Consider the following 27,775-nt stretch of genomic DNA (forward strand, 5'->3'; position numbering starts at 1 on the left):
CATCTCCTCTTCATGGACTGCACCAGATTTTCCAGTTCTTGCTGTGAGATGTTACCCCACTCTTCCACCAAGGAACCTCAAGATCCCGGAAATTTCTGGGAAAAAAGGCCCTAGCCCTCAGCCTCCGATCCAACAGGTCCCAGACGTGCTCAAAGGGATTGAGATCCGGGCTCTTCGCTGGCCATGGCAGAACACTGACATTTCTGTCTTGCAAGAAATCACGCACAGAACGAGCAGTATGGCTGGTGGCATTGTCATGCTGGAGGGTCATGTCAGGATGAGCCTGCAGAAAGGGTACCACATGAGAGAGGAGGATGTCTTCCCTGTAACACACAGCGTTGAGATTGCCTGCAATGACTACAAGCTCAGTCCGATGACGCTGTGACACACCGCCCCCAGACCATGACGGACCCTCCACCTCCAAATCGATCCTGCTCCAGAGTACAGGCCTCGGTGTAACGCTCATTCCTTAAACGATAAACGCGAATCCGACCATCATGCTCTTCGTCAGGGAAGAGCACTTTTTGCCAGTCCTGTCTGGTCCAGCAACGGTGGGTTTGTGCCCATAAGCGACATTGTTGCCAGTGATGTCTGGTGAGGACCTGCCTTACAACAGGCCTACAAGCCCTCAGTCCTGCCTCGCTCAGCCTATTGCGGACAGTCTGAACACTGATGGAGGGATTGTGAGTTCCTGGTGTAACTCTGGCAGTTGTTGTTGCCATCCTGTACCTGTCCCGCAGGTGTGATGTTCAGATGTACCGATCCTGTCCAGGTGTTGTTACACGTGGTCTGCCACTGCGAGGACGATCAGCTGTCCATCCTGTCGCCCTGTAGCGCTGTCTTAGGTGTCTCACAGTACGGATATTGCAATTTACTGTCCTGGCCACATCCGCAGTCCTCATGCCTCCTTGCAGCATGCCCAAGGCACATTCATGCATATGAGCAGGGACCCTGGGCATCTTTCTTTTGGTGTTTTTCCAGTCACTAAAGAGGCCTCTTTTAGTGTCCTAAATTGTCATAACGGTGACCTTAATTGCCTACCATCTGTAAGCTGTTAGTGTCTTAATGAACATGCACCTGTGGAACGGCCGCTAACTGTTTATGGTTCATTGAAGAAGCATGGGAAACAGATTTAAACCTTTTACAATTCAAATCTGTGAAGTTATTTGGATTTTTACAAATTATCTTTGAAAGACAGGGTCCTGAAAAAGGTTTCTTTTTTATTGAGTTTACTACTCCCCCTAACCTATCTATACAAACCTGAATTGCATTTGTTGTATTCCGTTGTGTGTAAACCTACATAGGGAGATCTTGGCCCATCTTACTTAACAATGGTGACGTAACATCTTGCATCTGGGTGCAAAAAAACAAAGCCATTATGCACACAGATGGGGAATATCATTGAGGTTTCTTGTAAACTAGTCTCATCTCACTTTTGGCACACATTGCTGTTTTGAGCAGATGAAACACTGGAGAAGTACCACAGACAGAGAAGAGGAAATGTGGGCAATAAGTGGTATGTGTGAGCTGGAGGTTGTGTCTTCTTCTTTTTGTGGAAAGCACCAGCCAGGACAGGTTTCAACCAGCTCCTCATCCAGCGCTAAGGCTGCAAAGACAGTCATAACAACTTACATCATCCCTTAGGGGGGGGGGGGAAGAAGCAGATTAGTGGGATATGCTGCCTTTGATCAGGAGCAGACAAACCATCTTTCAACTGTTAGGATCACACACATTTAACTAGTTGATCCACAGGACATTGCCTAACCTTAAAATACCACCACATTTGATCCATTTCATATCCAACAAAACCAGTACATGTCATTCTGCCGATTCATCCAACTAACAGCGGAATTGAGATATATTCTGTGTGATTAGGGTGCCACTCTGTGTTCAACTTTGAAAACTACAACAGTATTTAAATTTGCATTGACGTCTTAGGCACTTCTAATCCAGAAAAATGCATAAAATCAGAGATATGCAGCATAATTTCTGTTCTCAAACTTTATTTGAATAACGTTCAAAATCCTGCATGAATTTAAAAACCAGATAACACTTGTTGGGTTAACCACAGCAAAAACAAGAACCAGAGTACATAGGGGTTGAATCTTAAATTCTCTCAGCCATTCTGTTGGCTGTCCATCCATGATCGACAGGTATAAATCTGTAGAGTGCAGTATGCATGTCGAGTGTTCAACTGCCATGTAGTCGCAATGCTTTAAAAAGGAGTGGCCTCAAGATATTCTGATGCTGTGAGCTATAGGGGTGTAGTCTCACGGGTGACACCCACCTCATCATTTACTCCAAATGCTCTTCCTGGTTTGTTCCTATTGGTTCATTTCCTGAGGTCAAAGGTCTTCGTGCTCTTCTGGACGTTTCACTGTTTCTGCCTCATTCTCCTCTGAAGGTAACCAAGACAAAACCAACAGCACTTGAAAATAAGAACTGACCAGCACAAGTCCCACACCCCTCAACTCATGTGCTGTACAAGGCAACACAATATCCTTGTGTTTATTTTGTCTTCACGTATAGTGTATGCTGCAAAAGGAATGACCTCATTGAGGACAATGAAGTATCTCTAATTATAACATACATTACACATACTATCCATTAGCTTGCCTGATCACGCACTGCTGTCAAATACAGTGTCAACCAAGAGTCATCTGATACAACTGCATCTGCAGTATTTCGTAGAAAGTATACGGTTACTGTAGTAGTAACTACAGTGTACTTAACCTGCCAAGTCAGTGATTTGATTTGGATTTAATGTCATTCATGGTTGTGGTTGACAAGACTTATTTAGATTGCACAGTTACATAAAAACAATATTTCAATAACACAAGATAACTATACTCAATTAATGTCCTGTCATCATGTATATATTGCATTTTAAAATCATAAATAAACTAGTCCAGATCTTTATTATTGATTACCTGGCTCTGGTATTTTGACACAGACTCCCTCCTGTTCCTCGTACCCGCTGGCACAGATACAGATGTAGCTTCCTTTGTTGTTCACACACTCCTGGTTCTCCGCAGTACACACAGCATCAGTCTGCTCACACTCGTTCACATCTGAACAGATCAACAATCAAATTGGTTTTCGGCACTGGCTGATGACACAATTCTGCCAATTAATATAATTTGTTATATTTACTGAAACCATTAACTCCTCCCAGTGTGCTAATTTCATGACTCAAGATAAATGTATTCAAAATAGCTTCTGAAGTTTTATAATTGTATGTTCGTTAATGGGAAAAATAGGGTAATTCTTTCCAATTTCCTGAAAAGCTGTTTGACACAAGAGGTTATCAGACAGAGAAGTTTTATAAAGTCATTCTACATCAACAGTTGGCAAAGTACTTGTATAGTAACAAACAGAACCATCCTCAGTGAATGTCAAAAAAGTGAAACATTAAAACAAAAGTGAACCTTTTTAGATAAAACACTACTAAATACATTCACATCACCAAATAACTTATTAAAACACACTGTTTGAAATGAAGGTCTACAGTAGTCACCAACAGCACTCTCTTGGGTAGCAACATGACGTAGCCGGAGGACAGCTAGCTTCCGTCCTCCTCTTGGTACACCGACTTCAACACAAAACCTAGGAGGCTCATGGTTCTCATCCCATTCCAAAACTTGCACAGTAATTATGACAACTTCTGGAGGCCATCCTCCAACCTATCAGAGCTCTTGCAGCATGAACTGACATGTCCATCCAATCAAAGATTCAAAGAATGAATCTAGTACTGAAAGCATACGCTACAGCTAGCTAGCACTGCATTTAAATGTGGTGGGTTGTTGACTCAGAGAGAGGAAGACAATAGAATAACAGTTTTGAGAAAATGTATTTCTTAAAATTGAGACGAGAAAGCTAGCTATATTTAGTGGTATTTCTTTCATGGTCACTTAGCTAGCGAAAGCCTACACTCAAACAGAGAGGGATGCTATTTTAACTAGCTAGCTATCCAACACTGGAACGCTTCCAAGTCAAGGTAAGGTTTTGGTTTTATTAAATTTATTGCCACCAGGACCCGCCGGTGCAACTGCTAAACTGCTTACTAACTGTACACTGTACTGCATGATTGCAGCGAGGTCACTAATGTGTTGGTTCTAGTAGCCATGTTGGCAATGACATTAGCTAATATGGTGGCAACAATGTAGGCTGTGTGTAGCGGTTATGATATGACAGCTGATGTGTTTTGCACTGAAGTCCACAAAGGAAGGGAAAAGGTGAGGAGGAGAGTACATAGATGCAAGAAGGAATTATTTACACAACGAGCAAAATTTTCATGCTGTTCGTATGTGGCTGCTATGAAAGTGAACTGTGTTTGCGTGTGATCAGGGGTGTATTCATTCTGGCAATTCTATTGAAAAATGTTTCTAAACAGAATGGGGATAAACATATCTGAATTTGTCCAATAGAAACTAATTTGCAACTGTTGGACTAATGATTACACCATAGATCAGCTAGATGAAGGCAAGAGTGTGCAAGGCAGTATTGAATGTCACCTTGATTACTTTAATTTCTCTTGACCTGTGTACCTACGTTGTTAACTTTCATTCATAGGCTAGGTTGTAGCAACCTCATGATGGGTATCGTGGAAATTTGAGTATTATGTAGTAGCCTAAACCTATCGATGTTACATTGAGCTGGGTGAATAGAATATGAATGACAGTCATCCAATATGCTGCATTAGAAATTAGGCCATGCTCATGAAACATATAATTGTCCTCCCTCATCTAAAACGTCACCAACCGCCAAGGCATTACAAGCACGTAAATAGGCATTCAACAACATCCATGTCATTCCTTTAAAGCTGCAATATGTAACTTTTTGGGCAACCAACCAAATTCAAATTGACAGATCTATAACTCACATTTCTTTCTCATTGAAACCAAGTCTATGAAACGGTAGATCTGTTCCATGTGTTATTTCTATGCATCCCATTTTTTTGGTTATGACAAATTAATTTCACAGCAGTTTAGATGGTGCAATGATACTATGCACTTGTTTTGTCAAACTGAAATTAGGCAAACCATTAGAATTTCAGCAACCAGGCAATGGCAGAGCGATTTCTGCATAGCGCATCTTTAGCAAATCTTTAAAGCATAAATGGATATTTAAGCAAAGTATCTGACTGTGACTTAAAACATGGATCTAGGTTTAGCATGTAGAGAAATGTAGGGATAGCATTGCGAGTGGTAATGTACTGTATCGTCCTGCCTTTAAGTTAGTGTCCAGACTATGGACATACCACCATTGTGGACGAGTTACTCTATGTCCAAGACTACTGCCTCTCTTACTGGCCAACAGGGTACACAGGCTGGACAACTGACAGTGGCTTATCAGGGAGAGAAAGAAGGAAGGATAAAATAATGAAGAAAAGGAAGGAGGTAAGAAAGGAAGATACTTCCTCATTATTCCACCAGGGCCATACTGAAAGTGGGCATTGCAAGATAGAAAAGTGGGAGGATCAACACCAGTGCGTGTGTCAAAATAGCTAATTGGGCAGATTGGTTGCCACAACACTGGAGTGGCTGCTTCCTTGTAGCATTTTCGCTAAGCCAGTAAGGTACGTTAGGAGAACTAACGTGGTACGTTAGGAGAACTAACGTGGTACGTTAGGAGAATGAGGTTAAAGTTAGGAAAGGGGTTAGGCTTAGCTAAAATTCTACAAAGAACGCAGCATGCAGCCACACAAATCTGCCCAACTAGTGGTTACTTTTCAATACACCCACTTGTGTTGATCCTTCCACTTGATTTGCAAAGCCCACTTTCAGACACACTCCACGTATGCAGTTTCCCCCTGACTCCCTACCTGTGCAGGTGCCCTCTGTGTCCTGGTACCCAGGAGCACAGCCCTGGCACTTATCAGGCCCTGCCCCAGTACAGCCTGAACACACCTTGTCACAGCCTGCCAGAGAGGAGAACAGAGGTCAAATGTTAATACTTGTTTAAAGTTTATTACAAATAGCTTAGTCAGTATACATGTTTATATTTTCAGTCCCTAATACAATAGCTGTATCCATCCAACAACATAGTAAATATGGTCCTCTCACTAAGTAGTAGACCACAGTTTAACAGTACCTTTACAGGAGAACGAGCCATCCGTGTTCAGACAGTACTGATCCTCTTTGCAGAGAGGAGGGTCGTTCAAGCACTCGTTCACATCTAGGGTCACACAATGAGAAGGAACAAGAAAAGTGAATCTTGATGTCAAATTCATGACAGGGAAATTACTTATTATGCCATGAAAATGTATAAAAATGTCTCTCTCACCAAGACAAGTCCCCTCATCATCCTCCCCCCAGCCAGTCTTGCACTTCTCACAGTCCTCATTGGTTAGACCAGTGCAGGTCTTGCAGGAGGTGTGGCACTCTGTAGTGTAGGGAATTGAGTGGGAAAGGTGGTTGAGATACATGCCCTGCTCCAAATAGACACCAAACCTGTCCCCTAGGCACATTGCTTAGATCTGAAAGGACTGGATTTGTGTAAATCATGGTTAAAATGAACATGCAAACATAATACACCAATTACCTGTGCATAGTGAAAACGTGTCGTTCCTAATTTCATTGAAGTATCCGTCCATACAGTCCAGACAGAACTCCCCCTTGTAACCATGGTCACAGTTGCACCTGCCGTTACCCCCTCGTGTTCCGTCACCGTCACACACCCCGTTGCCATGGCAAGGCCTCTCGGAACCCGCCACACAGGCTGTCAGAAGGAAACAGATGATTCTCATTCACCCATGGCTGGTTGGTATTAGTCAAATAAATGTGGTTTTGGAGGAGTATGTGTTTACCATTGCAATCAGGGCCAAACGTTCCCGTCGAACAGCACACCTTGATGGTATCAACGCAGAACCACTTATACAGATCAGGATGCTTATTTTGCCTGGATTGGAAGAGCGAGATTTCAAAAATCCCAATACACATTTGAATTGTAGCCTGGAAGTTCAGAGATTCCACAAGGACAAAGATAGTGGGGTCTTGAAGTCTGATGTCAATGGCCTATGCTCCAGGAGAAGTAAAAGGTAAGTAAGTAGTAAGGGGTTTTGTGCTAATGAGACATGTGCTGCCCTTTTGTTCTAGCTGAGCAGTCAAGTTCTCACCTCTTGAACCACCAGGTCTCAAAGAGGTCCTCATGCTCCTCTACCATGTGGTTGCAGTCAAAGCTGCTGCTGTCACACAGATTCTCCAGAATCTCAACTAGGCGGATCTCACTGAGGAGAGGGGGAGAAGGCAAAGGGAACAGCCAGAAATCAGCTTCTATTGTGCCACTGGGTCAACAGAGAATACGTGGTCTGGGTCAGCATGACAAACAGGTTTAGCAATCACTGATCAGAGCAAGCAGATACGCGATAAGCACAGCAACAGTCCAGCATTAGGTGGAATAGTGTATTATGATGAGTGGTGTATAGGAATCTTACCTCGTCTCATATTTGGAAAGTGCCCTCTCCTCCCAAGCGGTGTTTCCTCCACCAAAGTTCTGTTTTTTCGTTCGGTCCAATCCCTGTTGGAACAGTAGTGTGAGGATGAAGACTAGCTAACCAGACAGATATTGGCAGTCATTTGATCAACGGTGTAAATGTACTACAGCACTGTCTGATAATCTGGGTTTAAAAAGCACACGTTAGCCAGTTATTAGGTCCGACTCCCACATTATAAACTGGTCTAACGTTAATTGACTGACTAGTACAGTGGTGTTATGATGCTCAGTCACATTTCATAGCCTACATCAAGGTCAGATGAGGAGGGCTTGGTTACATGAATGCATTACAAGCACAATACACCATCATTGGTTGCTCACTGGTAAATAAAAGCACATCAATTGGTTGTGGTTTGATTCAGACCAATTGATAGCACTGCCCAGCTAGCCAAGGCAAATTATACACAGAGGAACATTTCAAACTTACCTTACTGAAGTTATCAGCTATCTGTTTGCAGGTATTACATGAGCTTTTTAAGTTTTTTGCATTGGTGCATTGTGATAGTAAAATAAAAGCTAGGCTACAAAATAGCCACAATAATTGATTGAACGATAGCATTATGGCTAGCTACAGTAGCTGGAAAGCAGTTGAATGACTCAAAGTTTCATATCATAGTTAATGTTACACACTAGACACTTTCCAGCAAGCTTCCTATCCCTAAAACGTGCAGCACAGAGTCTAGACACATATACAACAATTTATTGGGAAATACCTAGCGATATCTATGCAAAGCGTACGAAAGCAATATTTACATGCAGGTAGAAAAATGAGCTACCTTTTTTTTTATTTCCGCGTCAGCCTCTTGGTACGATTGTGGCCTGTCATGATTTGCCATTTTTCCCATCAATCACTGTGAGTACCAATGATATTCCGCCACGCGTGGGACAAACGTCTTCTTTCTACCCACGTGGAAAATATGTTGACATTTTCAGATTTGTGCGCATGCGTCAATTTCCAATATACTTTCACGTCATGGCAGAGAAGAGGGCTGCGTCTGGGCAATCACTGTTGTTTTTACTAATTTCGGTGACTCTATTACATTTGTTTATTTGTCCTTTTACAAAAGTTGAAGAGAGTTTCAACTTACAGGCAGTGCATGATATTCTTTATCACAGACTTGATTTTGAAAAGGTAAGACTGAGAACTACACATACATCAGCCAACTAACGGTAGCTAGCTAAATGTTAGCTAATCTTCTTTACACATGTGTAACAGTATAACTTTAGTACGTCCCCTCGCCCCGACACGGGCGCGAACCAGGGACCCTCTGCACACATCAACAACTGACACCCACGAAGCGTCGTTACCCATCGCTCCACAAAAGCCGCGGCCCTTGCAGAGCAAGGGGAAACCCTACTTAAGTCTCAGAGCAAGTGACGTAACTGATTGAAATGCTAGTAGCGCGTACCCGCTAACTAGCTAGCCATTTCACATCCGTTACACATGTATGGTGCAAATGCTTGTTGACAGTGTTACACTGGATCTTTTTCATCTCTTGATAAAGATTTATGCAACATTACATGCCCGTATATTATTTTGTGCCCACCCAAACAATGACAAATGCCAGAAATCCATTGCTGATGTTGACAGTATCTTACCAATTTCTCACCAGTATGACCACCATGATTTCCCTGGACCTGTATTCCTATCAACGGTCTGCTCCCCACTAATCTACCTGCTGTCACTACTGGAGGCTTCCAAATTCTACACACAACTGATGGGTATGTCTTGCTGCTATTATATGATATCCATATACAGCAGTGCAATGGAGCAGACCTGGGTACAATAGATTTTTCACTTTTGGGACTACTCAATTGTTTCCATAGTGCCAGACAAACTAAATCAAGTATGTCTTGATATGTAAATGACAGGCCTTTCACAAATCAGTCCACTTACTCAAATGTATTGATGTGTACCTTTTTGCTGTCCAGGCGAGGTTGCCTGGGAGTGTGTGTGACGTTAGCTCTATGGCGCATGCAGAGGGAGGTTCGGAGGCAGTTTGGGTCGACAGTTGTGGGACTGTTCTCTCACCTGCGCCTCACAGTTCCATCTCATGTTCTACAGCACGAGACCCCTCCCCAATGTATTTGCACTGCCAATAGGTAAGAGACACTGATATATTGTAGACATGATTGTAGTATAAAACTATCTTGGATGAAAATCTAATATACATAAGTTGTACTGAAAAAATGAAAAAATCTAAATACTGTTGGAGACAAGCCTCATGTAGGATTAAAATCTATAATAAAAATGTCCACCAATGTGTTAAAAGTACTACAGGAAATAATATATATATTTTTTTCAGATAATGTCCATAATATCTGCAGTAATAGTGGAATGATAGTGTTACAGTATTACTTACCCGCAGTGTTGTGATTGGCTGTGATATTCGACTATTGATTTCTCCTGCCATAGTCTCGTGTTGACCTGTTGTCAAAATAGGAAAGCTGTTATGTAGTGGATATCGGATCAAGTGGCCAATGTAAAAATCGCTCTGCCATTTCCTGGTGGCTACAATTCTACACTGTTTGCTCAATTTCTGTGAGAAAAGAAACACTGAATATTGTAGGGAATCATTGTGCCAAAATCAATGTGAAGCACACTACCGTTTAAAAGTTTGGGGTCACTTAGAAATGTCCTTGTTTTTGAAAGAAAATCTATTTTTTTTGTCTATTTAAAATAACATCAAATTGATCAGAATTACAGTGTAGACATTGTTATTGTTGTAAATTACTATTGTAGCTGGAATTGGCTGATGTTTAATGGAATATCTACAAAGGCGTACAGAGGCCCATTATCAGCAACCGTCACTTCTGTGTTTGGGGGTAGAAGCTGTTTAGAAGCCTCTTGGTAGCAGAGATAAGTCTATGACTAGGGTGGCTGGAGTCTTTGACAATTTTCAGGGTCTTCCTCTGACACCGCCTGGTATAGAGGTCCTGGATGGCAGGAAGCTTGACCCCAATGATGTACTGGGCTGTACGGACTACCCTCTGTAGTGCCTTGCGGTCGGAGGCCAAGCAGTTGGTCCCCCTTTGCTGCTATACCAGCCTCCACTCTGCTGGGAAGACTTTCCACTAGATGTTGGAACATTGCTGCGGGGACTTGCTTCCTTTCAGCCACAAGAGCATTAGTGAAGTAGGGCACTGATGTTGGGCGATTAGGCCTGGCTCGCAGTTGGTGTTCCAATTCATTCCAAATTGTTTGATGGGGTTGAGGTCAGGGCTCTATGCAGGCCAGTCAAGTTCTTCTCTGTGCAGGCCAGTCAAGTTCTTCCACACCGATCTCACAAACCATTTCTGTATGGACCTCGCTTTGTGCACAGGGGTATTGTCATGCTGAAACAGGAAAGGGCCTTCTCCAAACTGTTGCCAAAAAGTTGGAAGCACAGAATCGTCTAGAATGTCCTTGTATGCTGTAGTGTTAATATTTCCCTTCACTGGAACTAAGGATCCTAGCCAGAGTCATGAAGAACCATTATTCCTATTCCACCAAACTTTACAGTTGGCACTAGAGGTCGACCGATTATGATTTTTCAATACCGATACCGATTATTGGAGGGCAAAAAAAGCCGATGCCGATTAATCGGCCGATTTTATTTATAAAAAAAATACATATATATCATACACACACACACATTTTTGTAATAATGACAATTGCAACAATACTGAATGAACAATGAACACTTTTATTTTAACTTAATATAATACATAAATACACACACACACAGCTCTGAAGTGACAATGATACTGAAGAGTCTGCTTAGGAGACAAATACTCTCAACTGTTTGAATAAAAATAGAGTTTAAGTTACCTGTGATGAATGTTGAAAACAAAAACTGTCATTTCTATATGCAGGAAATCCTATTTTAATAATGGGCATGGTAAGAATTGACGACCAAAGTGCGAGTCATAATTCCCATGACACCTTCTAGCAAAATCTGAAAAGCGGTTCCTTCATTTATTCCATAGGATATTTTTTAGATTCACTTAAAATAAGGTCTGTGTTTCGTGTAGGCTTACACCACCTTGCCAATTTTATAACTGTGTAGATATCCATAGGACAAGGTAACTCTGATCAATATTGGCTAAATATAAGCGAAGATAAAACATTTTGTAGAGTGGATTTATGAAAATATGTTGACAAACGTTACCTTATCCTAGTGAGATTTACACGGGTATCAAAACGTCGAGGCGGTTTAAGCCTGCACGAAACACAGACCTTATTTGAAGTAGATCAAGACTTTCTCTATGGAAGACATGAACCGTAAAATAACGAAGGAACCCCTTTCAAGTTCAGCCGCAAGTTATTCCAGGAATTATAACGCGTCGACTATTTCTCTCTAAACCATATACCTTTGACTAATCCGGAAACTATCACCTCGAAAACAAAACGTTTATTCCGTTCCGTATTTTATCTAACGGGTGGCATCCATGAGTCTAAATATTCCTGTTACATTGCACAACCTTCAATGTTATGTCATAATTACGTAAAATTCTGGCAAATTAGTTCGCAAAGAGCCAGGCGGCCCAAATTGTTGCATATACCCTGACTCTGCGTGCAATAAACGCAAGAGAAATGACACAATTTCACCTGGTTAATATTGCCTGCTAACCTGGATTTCTTTTAGCTAAATATGCAGGTTTAAAAATATATACTTGTGTATTGATTTTAAGAAAGGCATTGATGTTTATGGTTAAGTACACATTGGAGCAATGACAGTCATAGATTGATTGTTTTTTATAAGATAAGTTTAATGCTAGCTAGCAATTTACCTTAGCTTACTGCATTCGCGTAACAGGCAGGCTCCTCGTGGAGTGCAATGTAATCAGTGTTAGAGCATTGGACTAGTTAACTGTTAGGTTGCAAGATTGGATCCCCCGAGCTGACAAGGACAAAAATCTGTCATTCTGCCTAGGCCGTCATTGAAAACAAGAATGTGTTCTTAACTGACTTGCCTAGATAAATAAAGGTGTAAAAAAAAAAAAAACGTCAAATTGGCGCCCAAAAATACCGATTTCCGATTATTAAAACTTGAAGTCGACCTCTAGTTGGCACTATGAATTTGGTCAGGTAGCGTTCTCCTGTAATCCGCCAAACCCAGATTAGTCCGTCGGACTGCCAGATGGTGAAATGTGATTCATCACTCCAGAGAACGCGTTTCCACTGCTCAAGAGTCCAATGGCGGCGAGCTTTACATCCCTCCAGCCGACGCTTGGCATTGTACGTAGTGATCTTAGGCTTGTGTGTGGCTGCTCAGCCATGGAAACCCATTTCATGAAGCTCCCGAAAATATAGTTATTGTGGAGATGTTGCCTCCAGAGGCAGTTGGGAACTTGGTAGTGAGGACAGACGATTTTTACGTGCTTCAGCACGGTCTCGTTCTGTGAGCTTGTGTGGCCTACCACTTCGCGGCTGAGCTGTTCGTTGCTACTAGATGTTTCCACTTCACAATAACAGCATTTACAGTTGACCGGGGTAGCTTTAGCATGGCAGAAATTTGATGAACTGACTTGTTGGAAAGGTGGCATGTTATGACGGTGCCACATTGGAATCAGTGAGCTCTTCAGTAAGGGAAATTCTACTGCCAATATTTGTCTATGGAGATTGCATGGCTGTGTGCTCAATTGTATACCCGTCAGCAACGTGTGTGGGTGTCCACAAACTTTTGTATATATAGTGTATTTTAGGAGTCTTTTCTTCCAGCAGTTTCTCTGATGGTAATCTTGTGCAGTTAAAGGTCTGTTATGTTTTCTCCCTAGTCCTGTTGGCATTCACTGCATGGATGGGGCAGCGGTACGGGTCTTTCCTATGTCTCTCTACTCTTGTCATCATCGTGTTTAGATCAGAACTGTCTCTCTACCTGGGTCTGATGCTGCTCATGTCATTACTGAGCAGAAGGCTAGGGATCCTTCAACTGCTCTACTATGCCATTCCTGCAGGTGCTCTGTCACTAGGTAAATCTGTTATCAGAAAGACTAATTCTGGTTCTGGATAACTACAGGGTGTGCAGGCTTTTGCTCCAGCCCAGCACTAACACACCTGGCTAAGCTATAGTAGTTAGATGAGTCGGGTGTGCTGTAGCTTGCCTGGAACAAATGCATACATATCCTGTAGTTTTTCAGGATTATAAGTGTTATAAATGTATAAGCTCTTTTAGATGAACGTCTAATTTTGTCTCCTCTCTCTTTCAGCTTTGACTGTCGGCATTGACTCATTCTTCTGGAATAAGCTGATTTGGCCCGAGGGCCAGGTACTCTGGTACAACACCATCCTGAACAAGAGCTCCAACTGGGGAATATCCTTCACTTCACTCAATGCCTGTTATAAACTCATAACAATGTTCACAAAGTCAACTAATTAAATAATTCAACACAGCTTTAGACACCTGCTTTTCCTTGATCGATTCTGAGTTAGTATAAACGTTTGTGATAATATTATGAAAGTAAAGGGTTAATTTTCCACTCATCACGGAGAGCCCACTTTTGACCTGAAAACAACAACTTGCTACCTTTCCTTGACTTTCTCCCCCAGTAAACCGCCCCCTTTCTGTGGTACTTCTACTCTGCTCTGCCCCGTGCTCTGGGCTGCGCAGTGCTGTTCGTCCCCTTAGGCCTGCTGGACAGACGGACACGTACCCTGCTGCTGCCTACTGTAGGATTTATCCTGCTCTACTCTTTCCTGCCCCATAAGGAGCTACGCATTATCCTCTACACCTTCCCTGTGCTGAATATAGTGGCCGCACGGGGCTGCTCCTTCATGTAAGGAGAAAAAGGCTGTTATTGGCATGATTGTTGTCTGTTCAGGGAGGTCAATTTAGTATAATGTTGCAAAAATATGATTATTTTGACATTTTTGGCCTTCAGGATGTTGGAGTCACAGTTCAATTGTCTTTCAGGGGACATGTGGTATGGACCTTAAAAAAGTATGATTCTTGGTCCTACAGTCTGAACAACTACCACAAATCTTGGATGTATAAACTTGGCTCCTTAATCGTGGTTGGCCAGTTGGTGACAAATGCTGCATACTCCAGCATATCTCTGTACGTGTCCCATCACAACTACCCTGGAGGCCGGGGGGGGTGCAGGTACTGCATAAACTAGTACCATCTACATCAGGTAAGAGCAGTGAAGTAGTAGAGGGTAAATGCACGTCAAGGCTGTTTACACGCCTTTCTTATTTTGAGCGAGTGTTTAACCACCTTTTGTGGAAAATGTATTAAAAGTATAGTAGGGAGCGTCAATTTACTCGCTGTTATCAGCGTTTAACCACTATCACTTGACTTGGTAAGAGGTTATAAATTTTTTTGTTATATCATATCAGTTATCAAATCAGACAGTGAGGAAAATGTCATGGTTGGTTGTCCATTGCTTCTCCTCAGATGTCTCTGTTCATATTGATGTATTTGCTGCCCAAACTGGAGTGTCACATTTCTTAGAACTGAACAGAAACTGGAGGTTAGTTTGACTGGGTATTCTATTCTGGAATATAACTGTTTCCAACCTTCTAAAGGCATTCTAAGGATTCAGCTTTGTGTTCTATTGTCAGGTATGACAAGAGAGAAGACATTGGCCCTGGACACCCTGATATGAAGACATACTCCCATGTTCTGATGGAGGCCAATGCCACCCACATAGCACTACTCAAAGACTCCCACGTGCCTTTGGCCTTCATCCAAGGTTACAGCAACATGACGTTGAATGCCTTTCGGTTTCCTTTCTTCAGTATAAACCTGGGAGACAAACTGGTGTTGCTAGAAAAAGTACCTGACCCTCCCAGTTGAACTGAGGAAAGTGATGTAGTTTTTCAGGACCATATTGTAAATAACTAAAACTAAATTGCAGTGTATAGAGTTCTGTTTTCAATCACTCTTTTGGGATATAAGTTGGTTGGAACCAGATATTGGTAGGATACACTGATAGGATCACCTGCTTTGTCATTTACATATAAAAAATAAAATAAAAAAGTCTGGCTAGGCTAGCTTAGATCTCCATTCACATGCAAAGTGTATACAGGCCTTTCATTACTTCAACTGAAAATGATCCATATCCTCCAATTTTACTCCACCAAACCAGGTAACTGGTTTAATGTCTAACACTTCCTCCAAACGAAGTGGTCAGATAACCCCAGTGCAATAACTGCCATCCTTCAAAAGTGTTTTTTTTATCTGAAATAAGTTCAAAGAACTCATTATGCTAGTTCTCCATTTAATGTTTTTTATGTATTTATAGTTTCCTATATGAACAAAACAGCTCATCGTGAGCTTTGGAATAAAACTGAAGAGGAAATGTTTGTTGACTTACAAGGAAGTACTTGTGCCACTTGAGGCAATATTATATGCTTTGAGACCACTTTTCAGAAAGGTTACATTTAAATGTTGCAAATAGACATTCCCTGGTGAGTGTTCTCCCTACTAAACATGACATCACACTAAGTGAAACTGGCAGGGAGTGCCTTAACTTTTCTAGTAAGAACATATTTTCTGTTGCCAAACAGTTTGCTAGTGTCCCCTACCAAACATGGCAATTTTTGTACACAAACCATAAAAATAAACAGGAACAAAGGATTACATAAGAAACCTTTTATTTACAAATAACCACAATTTGCATGGTTCCAGTCTGAATGCTTCCACATTTATGAAATTAAGTTCAACAATCATTATAACAAATGTACAGTACATTTTACTTGACAACCCATAATTTAATCCCTTGAAAATAAATGTAATTGTGCTAAAGACATATCAAACAAATTGCTTCTGAAAAAAATACAGCAATCTTGCATAATATTAAAATATTTCAGCAAGTTAAAAAAAGCAATTTCTAAATCGACAGTACCATGAGCCACATTCATAATGAAATAAATAACAAACTTAACATCTTTCAGTCACAGCATTTATTTTTGGGCAATGTGTTCATTTAGAAGAAGAAAAAAAACAGCATCTTGTTTCTAATATTTTAAGCCATTTAAATTGAAAGACTTGATTTGCGCATCAAAGTATTTACAGCATTTTGACCTGAATTAGTTTTGGATAAGGCACAAGGAGAGAGAAGACAAAATTAAGACACAGGAACAAATATTCACAACCCCTACTGCTAAATGCACCCCTCCCTCCCTGACACTTTTCACTGAGGCTCTGACTGATGCAAGTTCTAAAGTGTTGACAGTAGTATACAAAATGCAATTAAGAATAACTTCATTAACAATTCCAAATGTGCTCATGTTTTGAAAATGAAGCTCAGTGTATTGTCTATTCTCCTTTAGTTACCCCTGAATCTAAAAAGTTACCCCTGTCATTTCACAGTTCTATGAATTGGACCTTGCTAAGGAGCCTCATAAGCAATGTTTTTAAATCAGTGCTGATAATAAATTAAGGGTAGGTTGACCTTTAGAAAGAGAAGCCCCTCCATGTTTTCTAGTAATGGCATGGGCTGATTCAGAGCGCAGTTCACACTGGCTGTGCTGAACAGAATCTCTGCTGGGACAATGCTGGGAGGGCAGCCCACGTAGCGGACAGCGACCTTGGCAAGGTCAGGCCACAGTAACTTCTTCAGGTTCCAGTAGTCCAGTGGATCACAGCTTTGATCAAGTATGTCCTCCTCCAAGTATTCCAGCACTGCCAGCTCTGATGATTTTGGCTTGTCCTCCTGTTTTATCTTGTGTCTGATGTCATCCATGAGCGCCCAGAGGTTGTCCTTGTTTGGGGGAGAACCGCTTGATGAAACTGGGACCTCTCCACCACATCCGTTGGATAGTGAAGGCTTTATCTCAATTGAGGTAGAAAGGGACACCTGAAGTTCACTGATGAGGTCTTGTTTGCATTGCTCCGCCTCTTCCTCTGTGAACAAGGAAGTCTTGTACCGCGGGTCCAGCATTGTCGCCCAAGTGTACCTGGGGTCGTGTAGGGTCGACGACATCCTGCTCACCATCGCTTCCTTCAGAGACTTGAGCATGTTGTCGATGCCCATCGTCTCGTCAAAGAGCATGTCTATCTTCCGGTTGAGGATGTGGATCAGTGGTATGACTTGACCCAAAGTGGCAGTGCGATTGCTCATCTCCCTGCAGGCCACTTCGAAGGGCTTCAACGCATTGCATACCGACTGCATCACTTCCCACTGGTCGCAACTGATCATTTCCCTGAAGTTGCACTCTATTGACATCTCGTCAACCGCTTTCTTTTGTTCCACCAGACGTTCAAGCATGAAGAAGGATGTCCTCCATTTTGAGGGAACGTCCTGTATGAGGCAATTTTCAGGTAGCTGGTAAACCTTCTGCAGTTCTGCCAACTTCTCCTTTGCTTTGTCTGAGCGATACACGCGCTCACAGATCTTCCGAGCATTGCTTAGAAGGTTCTGGACCATCCTCTGACTCTTTATGGCTTCGTTCACAATTAGATCTATGGTGTGGCCAAAGCACTGCACGATGACATGGTCGTTGTCCTCCAGGACGTTTGCAATAGCATTGTTGTCGGTTACAGTGAATCCTTTCTTCAGCCCTAAGGAGCTGATCCAGGTGTCCCAGAAGTATTCGAGCTGCTTCTGTATATTGAGCGTGTCATGGTCACAGTCTACCTGTGACACACTGAGGAGAGCGGAGCAGTGAAAGTCCTCGCCCTGAGGTCTAACACATGATTCGTATGAAACCCAGTGGGCAGTAAGAGTCAGAAATTCCCGAGTCTGGCTAGTGACCCAGATGCTTGTTGTAAAATGGACAATACCACTCTCAGCCTCTTTCAGGTGTGTGAGAACAACCTCCTTCACCCTCTCATACATGTCTGGTATGGCAGTGCTGGTGAAATACGAAGAGGAGGGTAGAGAATATTGGGGTTGAAGATACTCCAGTAATCGGTTCAAACCAGTGTTCTCTACTAAGGCTGATGGCTGAAGATCCAGTGCAAGCATTTCGGCAACGAGTTTGGTGATTATTTTGGCAACCGGTTGGTATTCATCAAATCTTTCACAGTTTTCATCATACACAGAAGTGTCCATGAGTTCGTGTTTAACGTGAATTTCAGCAGACGGCACATCACCTGAGATAGTACTGTTACTTTCAAGAACATTTCCATGAAATCTCTGCATGTGCCTGAATAAACAACTAGTTCCGAGGTTTGTCGTCTTTTTGCCCCGACTTATTGTGCGGCTACAGTGCAAACAAACCACCTTAGTGGGATCAGAAGGGGAAATAGAAAAATGATTCCACAACTTTGATGTCTTTTTACTGAACACAGAGTTGTGTGGCCTTTTCTCTTTGGCAGGGCTGTTAGTCAGTTTGGCTGGAACAGCCTCAGCAGCAGAGAGAGTAGCGTAGGGATGAGGTGAGGAGTCCTTATCATTTGTGCTTTTTTGGTTTTTGAGGACATCAGGGTGCCTTCTCATTAGATGCCTCATCAAACAGCTGGTTCCGAAGTCTCCCCGTTTCCCCCGGCTGATGACACAGGGGCAGTATCGGCAGAGGGCTTTAAGCTGATCCACTGGAGAGACGATGAAATGGTGCCACACTTCGGATTTCACACGTTTCATGATTTTTTTATTTTGTTGGAAAATTGAACTCGCCGGATCCTCTTTCAGGCCTGAGCCCTCTAGAGATAGATCACACAGTGAGGGAGGTAAAGGAACATCCTCATCTTTAAGTCCAAAGCAGAGATTGAGGGAGGAATCCTGTTCTGATTGGTTTATTGTGTCATCAGACTCCTCCTTCACATCCATGCTTTCATCTTCGTTATGGGGCATTTCGCCAGATATTGTTTCTGGGGAGGATGGAGCGAAAGGGGATTCTTTTTTAATCTCCATTAATGAGTCCTGATGCAGCTGAGAGCGAGACAATAGTGTTGGTGGGTTTGTATATGGTGGTGGAATGTTCGAGCCCTGTCCATTTTCTTCAATGACAATTTCTCTGTGGGCTCTCCACATATGGCGAATCAGACAGCTTGTGCCCAGGTCCTTTCCATTTTTACCCCTGCTAAATTCATTCATGCAGTGTATGCATACTGCTTTGGAACTGTCAGCAGGAGACAGGTAGAAATGCTTCCACACAGCCGATCTTCTACGAGAACTTGAGTTTTTGGGAGTTGCAGCGAGGCGCTCACACCCACCTCCATCCATCGCGTCTTCATGGTTGTTGTTGGAATGTGAGGATGAGACTGTGCCAGTGTCGTTTTTGGCACCCTTTTCGAGTTTTGGTAACACTTCTTTGGATGATGATATGTCAGAGCCCTCTGCTGAAGAGGTGGACGGTGAAGAGTTCTTTCGTGAGCCAGGAGTAGTAATGCTAGCTGCCAGGCTTCCGTTATTTGATGAATTTGAGGGGGGTATTACAGATGAGGCAACTGAAGCAGTCAGAGTATTTGAGGAGAGGTCGCCATCTTGTAAAAGCACAGTGGGGTGAGCCCTTCGTACGTGCCTCATTAAACAACTTGTACTGAGGTCCTTCTCGTTCTTACCTCGACTGAACTCTTTCATACAGTACATACAGATTGCTTTGGTACTATCGCGTGGAGATATGCAGAAATGGTTCCAGGCAGGGGATTTCTTCCTGGGATTAGCGTTAGTGGGACTTCTCATGGATGACAATAGGCTTTGAGTGACAGCATCCATCGCAACATCATAAAGAGTGCTTGTGTACCCACTAAGCATACTACTGTAATCATCTGTATTGTCATCTGTATCGTCTCTAGTAACAAAGGGGCCTACAGAACTATCATACGATAACCTTTCATCCTCTTGGGTCCCCTTCATACTGTTTGGATCCTCCTCTTCCTCATTATGTTCAGATGTGCCATTTTCTATCTTGACCTCAGTGTTTAGATTTAGGATTTTGTTTGAAATGGCTGGAGAAGTAGGCCTAAATGAGTCCTCTTTATCACATGCCTCATCTGCTTCATTGACAGACTCATTAATTGTTAATTGTCCATCAACCTGAGAAATAGATAAATTGTCTGGTTCCTCCTCGTGAATAGAAGCCACGGGGGAAGAGTCTTTAGCCCGTGTTTTAGACAGACAAACGGTTTTTGCGTCTGCAGTGTCATGGGGGGTGATGCTGTATGATTTAAACACGTAGCCATCTTGCCCCTCAATTTTTAGCCATGTTCCTTTTGCCTCTCTTTTCTTGTTTTCTATGCCATTAGTTTCTGAGTCTACTACATCTTCTTCACTCTTAAGAGAGAGGTCTTCCTCTCCATCCATGTTAGCCGACCAAAGTTCTGGGAGAAAATCAAATTTTCTTATCTAATGCAGCTTGCCAAAAGGTAATGAGTGTGAGCATTTCTCACGCCAACGTTTCAGTCTTTGTCCAGATCAGAAGGAGCAAGCTTGTAGTCCATTTTCTCTATTTACGAAAGTGTCAAGAGAAGTTTCCACCTTTTCTAGTAGGATCTGGAATGAGAGAGAAATTCAATAAAACATTTGATATTTCAGCAAATAGCAGATAAAAACAAGTTGACAGACTAGAAACTGTTTATAGCATGTCAGGCTGCAATCCAAAGGTCCTCACATTACCCCTAAAACAGATGTTTTAGGTTATATTATATATTAGCCATGCTTAGCAGTATGACAGTGTAGAGTTCTACCTGAATTAATTGCACCCACCTGGTGTCCCAGGTCTAAATTAGTCCCTGATTAGAGGAACTAAAAAAAAAAGCAGTGTAACTGGCTCCGAGGTCCAGAGTGATACTAGCCTACCATTGTTTAGGTGGTATCCCACCCAAAACATATATATTCAATTGGTTTCAATGTTGGTGCGCATTGCTTCCAGCAATGACTAACTTGGATCCTTTAAGCCCAATCTATGACAAAATGTAAAGTCTAGCATTCATTGGTGACATTTTATCAATATTCAAAGTAGGTATGTTGATAATTTAATGTAATTAAGTGATGGGAGTATAATTTCCCAATTTATGATTGAAAAATAGCCTAGAACACAACACACAACACATTGTTATTGGTTATCAAATTAATAAACGGTTTCATGGTTGCCACAGTATGTAAACCTTTTATTAGCAACAATGTCTTTAATTTGCCTAAAAATTAAACTGCTTATTTACACAGGGATATTGAGTGTTCTATAAAATAAACTAACCCAGAAGAAGAGACAAATGGGTAATTGATCGTTATTCATGCAAGCAGCCAGTAAGCTACCAGCAAACCACAACGAATGTTGTGTTTCACCAAGACTGTAGCAACCATAGACATAATCCGATCGGATCATAATTATGTCTGGAATCTAGACAAAACAACTAGTGGTATCATACTCCTTTTTCTAACTAGAACGTTATCCAACTGCTAACGAGATAGTTAGCTTGACAGCTAGCTAGCTACAGGAGCCTTATTTCCTGATACAGCGTTAGTTGGCTGGCTAGTACTTTTCCGGGTAGAGTTAGCTAACGAGCAACATCCAGGATTAAGGTGTGACACATTGATTTGCTTTAAAATAGTAGCTATTTCACTCAATTTATAAATTTGGAGCCAATTGAGGTAATGCTAACCCTAGATAGCCAGCCAAGTTAATAGCAGTGTCTGAGGCTAGCTAGGTTAGCTACACAAAAAACATGCACGCACACACACCGTATGCGTTTCTAAAACAGAAATCGGAAACCATAACTTCACAAACCGACTATCCTTTCAACTACATATATGAAGCAGCCTGTGTATTAACTGGCAACAGCGTCCGATACAGTACGGAACCTGGTCGTGCCAGCTAGCTAGGCCACACTGGGCATAACCTGTCTGGTGAGACAGAACCAGATCCTTCCCTTGTAATGGAACAGAAGAACCACAGACCAACCGAATCAGCCCAGCACATTACTCACGACGTTATTTTAACAAAGAGACCCCCTAGAAATCACAGACCAAGATAGTATACATACCTTGAAATCTTAGTGTATAATTCACTGGCTTTCTGTAACTAAACAGTTAAATACGACACATTTGATTGATCCATAGGGGGATTTACTTCGTTGCTTTGTCTCCTAGCAGTTCACACTCAGTTGAAGCAGGTCCACACAGCGTCGGACGGAAGAAACACGCTTTATGACGTCACTGGGTTGAAGGGTTTTCCAATATGGCGACAGGGACAATAAAAAAACACTAAAAAAATTCGTCGATAAAGCAACATTTCTTAATAGATCGATACGTGCATACTACTTCTTGACAGACGTTATGATGTATTATTGGCATTGTTTGCATATACCGTCGCCAATACAGGGACAATAATCAATTTTCCCAACGGTGTTGATTCTTTTTCTCCTGTTATTACTGCTCTTAAATTTTAACCTTACCAACGGGGTTTCTTGACCTGAAGTGTCTCTCCCAGGGGCACTGAAATCATCACGGGTGGGCATATGGTTTACACAACAAAACTCGACACATTTATGAACATATTTGACTTGTCTTATTTCTAGAAGCACAGGTATAACACATTGTTATGAAAGTCTTGTTGTATAATAGTCATTGTTCACTAATCACTGCTGAGAACAATGAATGTGAACTCTAAATGCTACTATATGTGGAGTGAGTCTAAATTTAGACAGTCTGTCTCAACCAGCATGAAACACACATTAAATGGGAATTTGAATGTTAATACAGACTGAATTTAGAGCAAATTACTAGGCTGCATGTATGTAAATCCTCATGCATGCTTTGAGGCTTCACAGGACAGGGGGCAGATGGGGCCAAAGATGGTGTATAGTTTACTCTGGCCACTTGTGAACATATTTGAAAGGTTCCTGTCTGTGTAAGTGGGCTTTCCCTCTCTCGCGTGAGCATGCTTTCCCGCATGAGCTCATGGTTCCTCCGTAATATCTGCCATGCTCACGCGAGAGAAGCAACATCTGGCTCAGAGATATTTTTGTTATTTTATTAGGATCCCAATTAGCTGTAGCGAAAGCAGCAGCTACTTTTCCTGAGATCCACATGAAACGTTCTGTCCTTGACAAGAACTGCTCAAGGACAGAACAACATATATTTAAAAACAGCACACACAGCCTACATATCAATACATACACACAAAATATATAGGTAAAATAGGGAAGAGGCTTGAACAGACTTTGAGGTATGTTTACTCCCGTTTGGTCGGTGTGGCGAGGTGTGACATAATAATGCCGTGTTCAAAACCACTGGGAACTCGGAAATCTCCGACTTCTGATTTCAGTGCTTTCAAGACAACCGGGAACTCGGGAGAAAAACAGCTCCAATTAGGAAAAATAGTTTTGAATGGTCATCTAATTCAATATTCCAAGTAAGGAACTTGGGCCTCTTTGTAGAGCTCCAACTTACCGACCTGAAGATCACTGATGTTATGATTTAAAATCAGATTTCCCAGTTGTCTTGAAAGCACCATAAAGCAATGATTGATGTATTTAAAGGGCAGTGGCCATGCTGACAGCGATCCCCAATCCACAACCCGTTTTTCAACTATTTGTTCAGTACTGCATCGTCTGTTAAATTGAACGTTCCAGAATTTAAAAACTTACTGAACACTGCCCTGTTATATTTAGTGTCCCCTCAGTACTTATAAGGCACACTTGAGGACTTGAGTGGCTCCGTTTCTATGGTAAGCTTAAAGGGGCAGCTGAACATTTTTGTCTCATCTGTGATATTTTGTCTAAAAGACTCAGGTCACAAAATATTAAATTGAGCAAAATACCACATTACTTCTTATTAGTCATACACTCCTTGTTTTATAAACATTACTAAGCATGCTCATCCATTTTGATTTGTGTTTTTTGGTGTAATTAATGGCTGGTAAAAAATCTGAGTGGCTGGTAGATTTTTTTATTTACCTGCCACAGTGGCTGGTAGACAAAAAAGTTAGTTGTAGGCCCTGGTAGCAAGGACTGAGAAGTGAGAACGAGATAGTCAGGTGTCATACATACATACGTTCACTGTCACTCACCAAGGCAGGATAGGAAGGGTATGTCGTGAAAATTCTACACATGGGACATCTTAAATTAATCATTCTTTATTAACAGCAAGCTGGAGATGTCACCGTCAAACTTAGATGCATAAAGTACCGGTCTGAAGTCCTGTACGTTCTCTTATATACTGCTTACACAGACAAGTCATATTTGCATGATTTAGCTTATTCATTATTCATAATTAATTCATCATTACAACTCCTGGCCCTAGCTATAGTATATAACCAGAGCCCAGAGTTTTCCTGAGGGGTATACTATGATGCACGCTATATAAACATTAATTCAAGCAATTCTATTCATGATTTACAGTCCGAATTGTATTATTTTTGTAATATCAAGTTTTCCAGTGAGTTGTGACGTATTTAACCTGTGTATTGATGTGTTGATGCTGTCACTGTTAGAATGGCTCTTGAAGTGTTTTTCTCTATTTACAGTGAACCCCTCAGTTTGCTTGTAAGTTTATTATGAAAGATCTCACCATGAACGCCTTAACACATCAACATGACATCTACGTGTACATCATGCTATTAAGTCGTGCACATGTACACGCGACATTTACGTGTCACGTTGTTAGTTTACGTGTCTGTTTAGTTTATTATTAAAGATCTCACCATGAACGCCTTACAAACGCCTACATGTACATGATTTAGTAAAAAATATTTTTCATTTGCCAGAGTAATGAAATTCATTTCATTTGTTGATTTAGCTAAAATAGGCATATCACTTTAATACAACAATTATTAGAATAGTTGATTTGTAGCCAGCCACCATTACTGTGTAGATATGCCTAATCAATACGGACACAAGGGCTTTTTTGTTGGAGGTAGCCCTATTCAGAAATAAGAGGTAGCCTAGGTCTGGAGTGGCACATTCAAAACCACTCGGGAACTCAGCAATCTCTGAATTCCGACTTCAGTGCGTTCAAGACAACTGGGAACTCGGGGGGGAAACACGAGCTCTGACTAGGATTTTTTTTTTGAACGGTGATCCAACTCGGAATTCCGAATCAGAAACTCTGGCATCTTTCTCTGACCTAAAAATTACTGATGTCATGATTTGACCTTGTTTTTCCCCTAGAGTTCCAAGTTTACCACAAATGTACCGGTTCAACAGACACAATTACTGTCACCATGCAATCCTTAGGCTATACAATTCTGTGGATATGTCTTATGGTTAAAAGCAGGGCTTGAATTGAGGGGGTATGTGAGGATATAGGCCTAAACCTTGTTATTTAGGCGTGCAAAAAGCATATGCTACCCCTTGTTTGCTTAGCCTTAGAAAAAAAACTGTCCAGGTTATATCAAATCAAATCAAATTTATTTATATAGCCCTTCTTACATCAGCTGATATCTCAAAGTGCTGTACAGAAACCCAGCCTAAAACCCCAAACAGCAAGCAATGCAGGTGTAGAAGCACGGTGGCTAGGAAAAACTCCCTAGAAAGGCCAAAACCTAGGAAGAAACCTAGAGAGGAACCAGGCTATGAGGGGTGGCCAGTCCTCTTCTGGCTGTGCCGGGTGGAGATTATAACAGAACATGGCCAAGATGTTCTAATGTTCATAAATGACCAGCATGGTCAAATAATAATAATCACAGTAGATGTCGATGGTGCAGCAAGTCAGCACCTCAGGAGTAAATGTCAGTTGGCTTTTCATAGCCGATCATTAAGAGTATCTCTACCGCTCCTGCTGTCTCTAGAGAGTTGAAAGCAGCAGGTCTGGGACAGGTAGCACGTCCGGTGAACAGGTCAGGGTTCCATAGCCGCAGGCAGAACAGTTGAAACTGGAGCAGCAGCACGGCCAGGTGGACTGGGAACAGCAAGGAGTCATCATGCCAGGTAGTCCTGAGGCATGATCCTAGGGATCATGAGGTTGAACCTGAGGTTCTCTCTCCGAGAGAGAGACAGAAATAGAGAATTAGAGAGAGCATACTTAAATTCACACAGGACACCGGATAAGACAGGAGAAGTACTCCAGATATTACAGATTGACCCTAGCCCCCTGACACATAAACTACTGCAGCATCATTACTGGAGGCTGAGACAGGAGTGGTCGGGAGACACTGTGGCCCCGTCCGACGATACCCACGGACAGGGCCAAACAGGCAGGATATAACTCCACCCACTTATAACCCCCACCCCCTCACACCACAAGAGGAATATCTTCAAACCACCAATTTACTAATCTGAGACTAGGCCGAGTATAGCCCACGAAGATCTCCCCCACGACACAAACTCGAGGGGGCCCCAACCCGGACAGGAAGATCACGTCAGTGACTCAACCCACTCAAGTGACGCACCCCTCCTAGGGACAGCATGGAAGAGCACCAGTAAGCCAGTGACTCAGCCCCCGTAATAAGGTTAGAGTTAGAGAATCCCAGTGGAGAGAGGGGAACTGGCCAGGCAGAGACAGCAAGGGCGGTTCGTCGCTCCAGAGCCTTTCCGTTCACCTTCACACCCCTGGACCAGACTACACTCAATCATAGGACCTACTGAAGAGATGAGTCTTCAATAAAGACTTAAAGGTTGAGACCGAGTCTACGTCTCTCAAATGGATAAGCTGACCATTCCATAGAATGGTTTTATTTGAGACGACTGTAGAATCATCAAGATTAATTGTCAGATCAAACAGAAGATCTCTTTGTTTCTTGGGACCTAAAACAAATGTTTCTGTTTTGTCCAAGTTTAAAAGTAAAACATTTGCAGCTATCCACTTCCTTATGCCTGAAACGCAGGCTTCCAGGGAGGGCAATTTTGGGGCTTCACCATGTTTCATCGAAATGTACAGCTGGGTATCGTCCACATAGCAGTGAAAGTTAACATTATGTTTCCGAATGTTTACATCGCCAAGAAGTAAAATATATAGTGAAAACAATAGCGGTCCTAAAACGGAACCTTGAGGAACACCGAAATGTACAGTTGATTTGTCAGAGGACAAACTATCCAAAGAGACGAACTGATATCTTTCCGACAGATAAGATCTAAACCAGGCCAGAACTTGTCCGTGTAGACCAATTTGGGTTTCCAATCTCTCCAAAATAATGTGGTGATCAATGGTATCAAAGCAGCACTAAGGTCTAGGAGCACGAGGACAGATGCAGAGCCTCAGTCTGATGCTATTAAAAGGTAATTTACCACCTTCACAAGTGCAGTCTCAGTCCTATGATGGGGTCTAAAACCAGACTGAAGTGTTTCTTATACATTGTTTGTCGTCAGGAAGGCAGTGAGTTGCTGCGCTACAGCGTTTTCAATTTCTTTTGAGAGGAATGGGAGATTCGATATAGCCAATATTTTTTTTATTTTCTGTGTCAAGGTTTGGCTTTTTCGAGAGAGGTTTTATTACTGCCACTTTTAGTGAGTTTGGTACACATCCGGTGGAT

At 42.0% G+C, this 27,775-nt stretch overlaps 2 protein-coding genes, 1 long non-coding RNA gene and 1 pseudogene across 6 annotated transcripts; 2 read left to right on the forward strand and 2 right to left on the reverse strand.

Annotated features, from left to right (window-relative positions):
• Positions 1 to 1,986: 1,986 nt before the first annotated feature.
• LOC139534110 (cysteine-rich with EGF-like domain protein 2) lies at positions 1,987 to 8,392 on the reverse strand. Of its 3 annotated transcripts, none has more exons than XM_071332876.1 (10): positions 8,271 to 8,392; positions 7,436 to 7,518; positions 7,118 to 7,228; positions 6,809 to 6,900; positions 6,544 to 6,720; positions 6,286 to 6,384; positions 6,094 to 6,177; positions 5,825 to 5,920; positions 2,931 to 3,071; positions 1,987 to 2,398 (listed from the first exon to the last, which is right to left on the reverse strand). In XM_071332876.1, the coding sequence occupies exons 1-10, from the start codon at positions 8,337 to 8,339 to the stop codon at positions 2,346 to 2,348; spliced, it is 1,005 nt and encodes a 334-aa protein (XP_071188977.1). In that variant the 5' UTR covers positions 8,340 to 8,392; the 3' UTR covers positions 1,987 to 2,345. The 3 variants fall into 3 exon arrangements, with proteins under 3 accessions (XP_071188977.1, XP_071188976.1, XP_071188979.1); XM_071332875.1 differs by having other exon boundaries at positions 7,922 to 8,280; XM_071332878.1 differs by lacking the exons at positions 1,987 to 2,398; positions 8,271 to 8,392 and adding an exon at positions 7,922 to 8,253 and having other exon boundaries at positions 2,937 to 3,071; positions 5,745 to 5,920.
• Positions 8,393 to 8,420: 28 nt separating this feature from the next.
• LOC139534111 (uncharacterized) lies at positions 8,421 to 13,870 on the forward strand. 2 transcript variants are annotated; one of them, XR_011666913.1, is made up of 5 exons: positions 8,486 to 8,626; positions 9,108 to 9,216; positions 9,427 to 9,597; positions 13,337 to 13,449; positions 13,687 to 13,870. It is a non-coding gene; the product is annotated as an uncharacterized lncRNA (long non-coding RNA). The 2 variants fall into 2 exon arrangements; XR_011666912.1 differs by lacking the exon at positions 13,337 to 13,449 and having other exon boundaries at positions 8,421 to 8,626.
• A 159-nt stretch (positions 13,871 to 14,029) lies between these two features.
• On the forward strand, positions 14,030 to 15,497 carry LOC139533302 (dol-P-Man:Man(7)GlcNAc(2)-PP-Dol alpha-1,6-mannosyltransferase-like; annotated as a pseudogene).
• A 561-nt stretch (positions 15,498 to 16,058) lies between these two features.
• Positions 16,059 to 22,489, reverse strand: LOC139534109 (zinc finger BED domain-containing protein 4-like). Its single transcript, XM_071332874.1, has 2 exons — positions 22,350 to 22,489; positions 16,059 to 20,859 (listed from the first exon to the last, which is right to left on the reverse strand). The coding sequence occupies exon 2, from the start codon at positions 20,668 to 20,670 to the stop codon at positions 16,843 to 16,845; it is 3,828 nt and encodes a 1,275-aa protein (XP_071188975.1). The 5' UTR covers positions 20,671 to 20,859; positions 22,350 to 22,489; the 3' UTR covers positions 16,059 to 16,842.
• Positions 22,490 to 27,775: the final 5,286 nt, after the last annotated feature.

Source organism: Salvelinus alpinus, chromosome 11 (genome assembly GCF_045679555.1).
Source record: "Salvelinus alpinus chromosome 11, SLU_Salpinus.1, whole genome shotgun sequence".
Classification (NCBI taxonomy): domain Eukaryota; kingdom Metazoa; phylum Chordata; class Actinopteri; order Salmoniformes; family Salmonidae; genus Salvelinus; species Salvelinus alpinus.

Excerpts from the sequence above, each read along its gene's own strand:
- LOC139534110 (XM_071332875.1), bottom strand. The coding sequence starts at position 8,053 with ATGCTATCGTTCAATCAATTATTGTGGCTATTTTGTAGCCTAGCTTTT. Across the intron at positions 7,229-7,435 it reads CTTTCCAAATATGAGACGAG|TGAGATCCGCCTAGTTGAGA; the intron begins GTAAGATTCCTA and ends CCCTCTCCTCAG. Across the intron at positions 6,901-7,117 it reads GAGACCTGGTGGTTCAAGAG|GCAAAATAAGCATCCTGATC; the intron begins GTGAGAACTTGA and ends CTTCCAATCCAG.
- LOC139534109 (XM_071332874.1), bottom strand. The coding sequence starts at position 20,670 with ATGGATGGAGAGGAAGACCTCTCTCTTAAGAGTGAAGAAGATGTAGTA.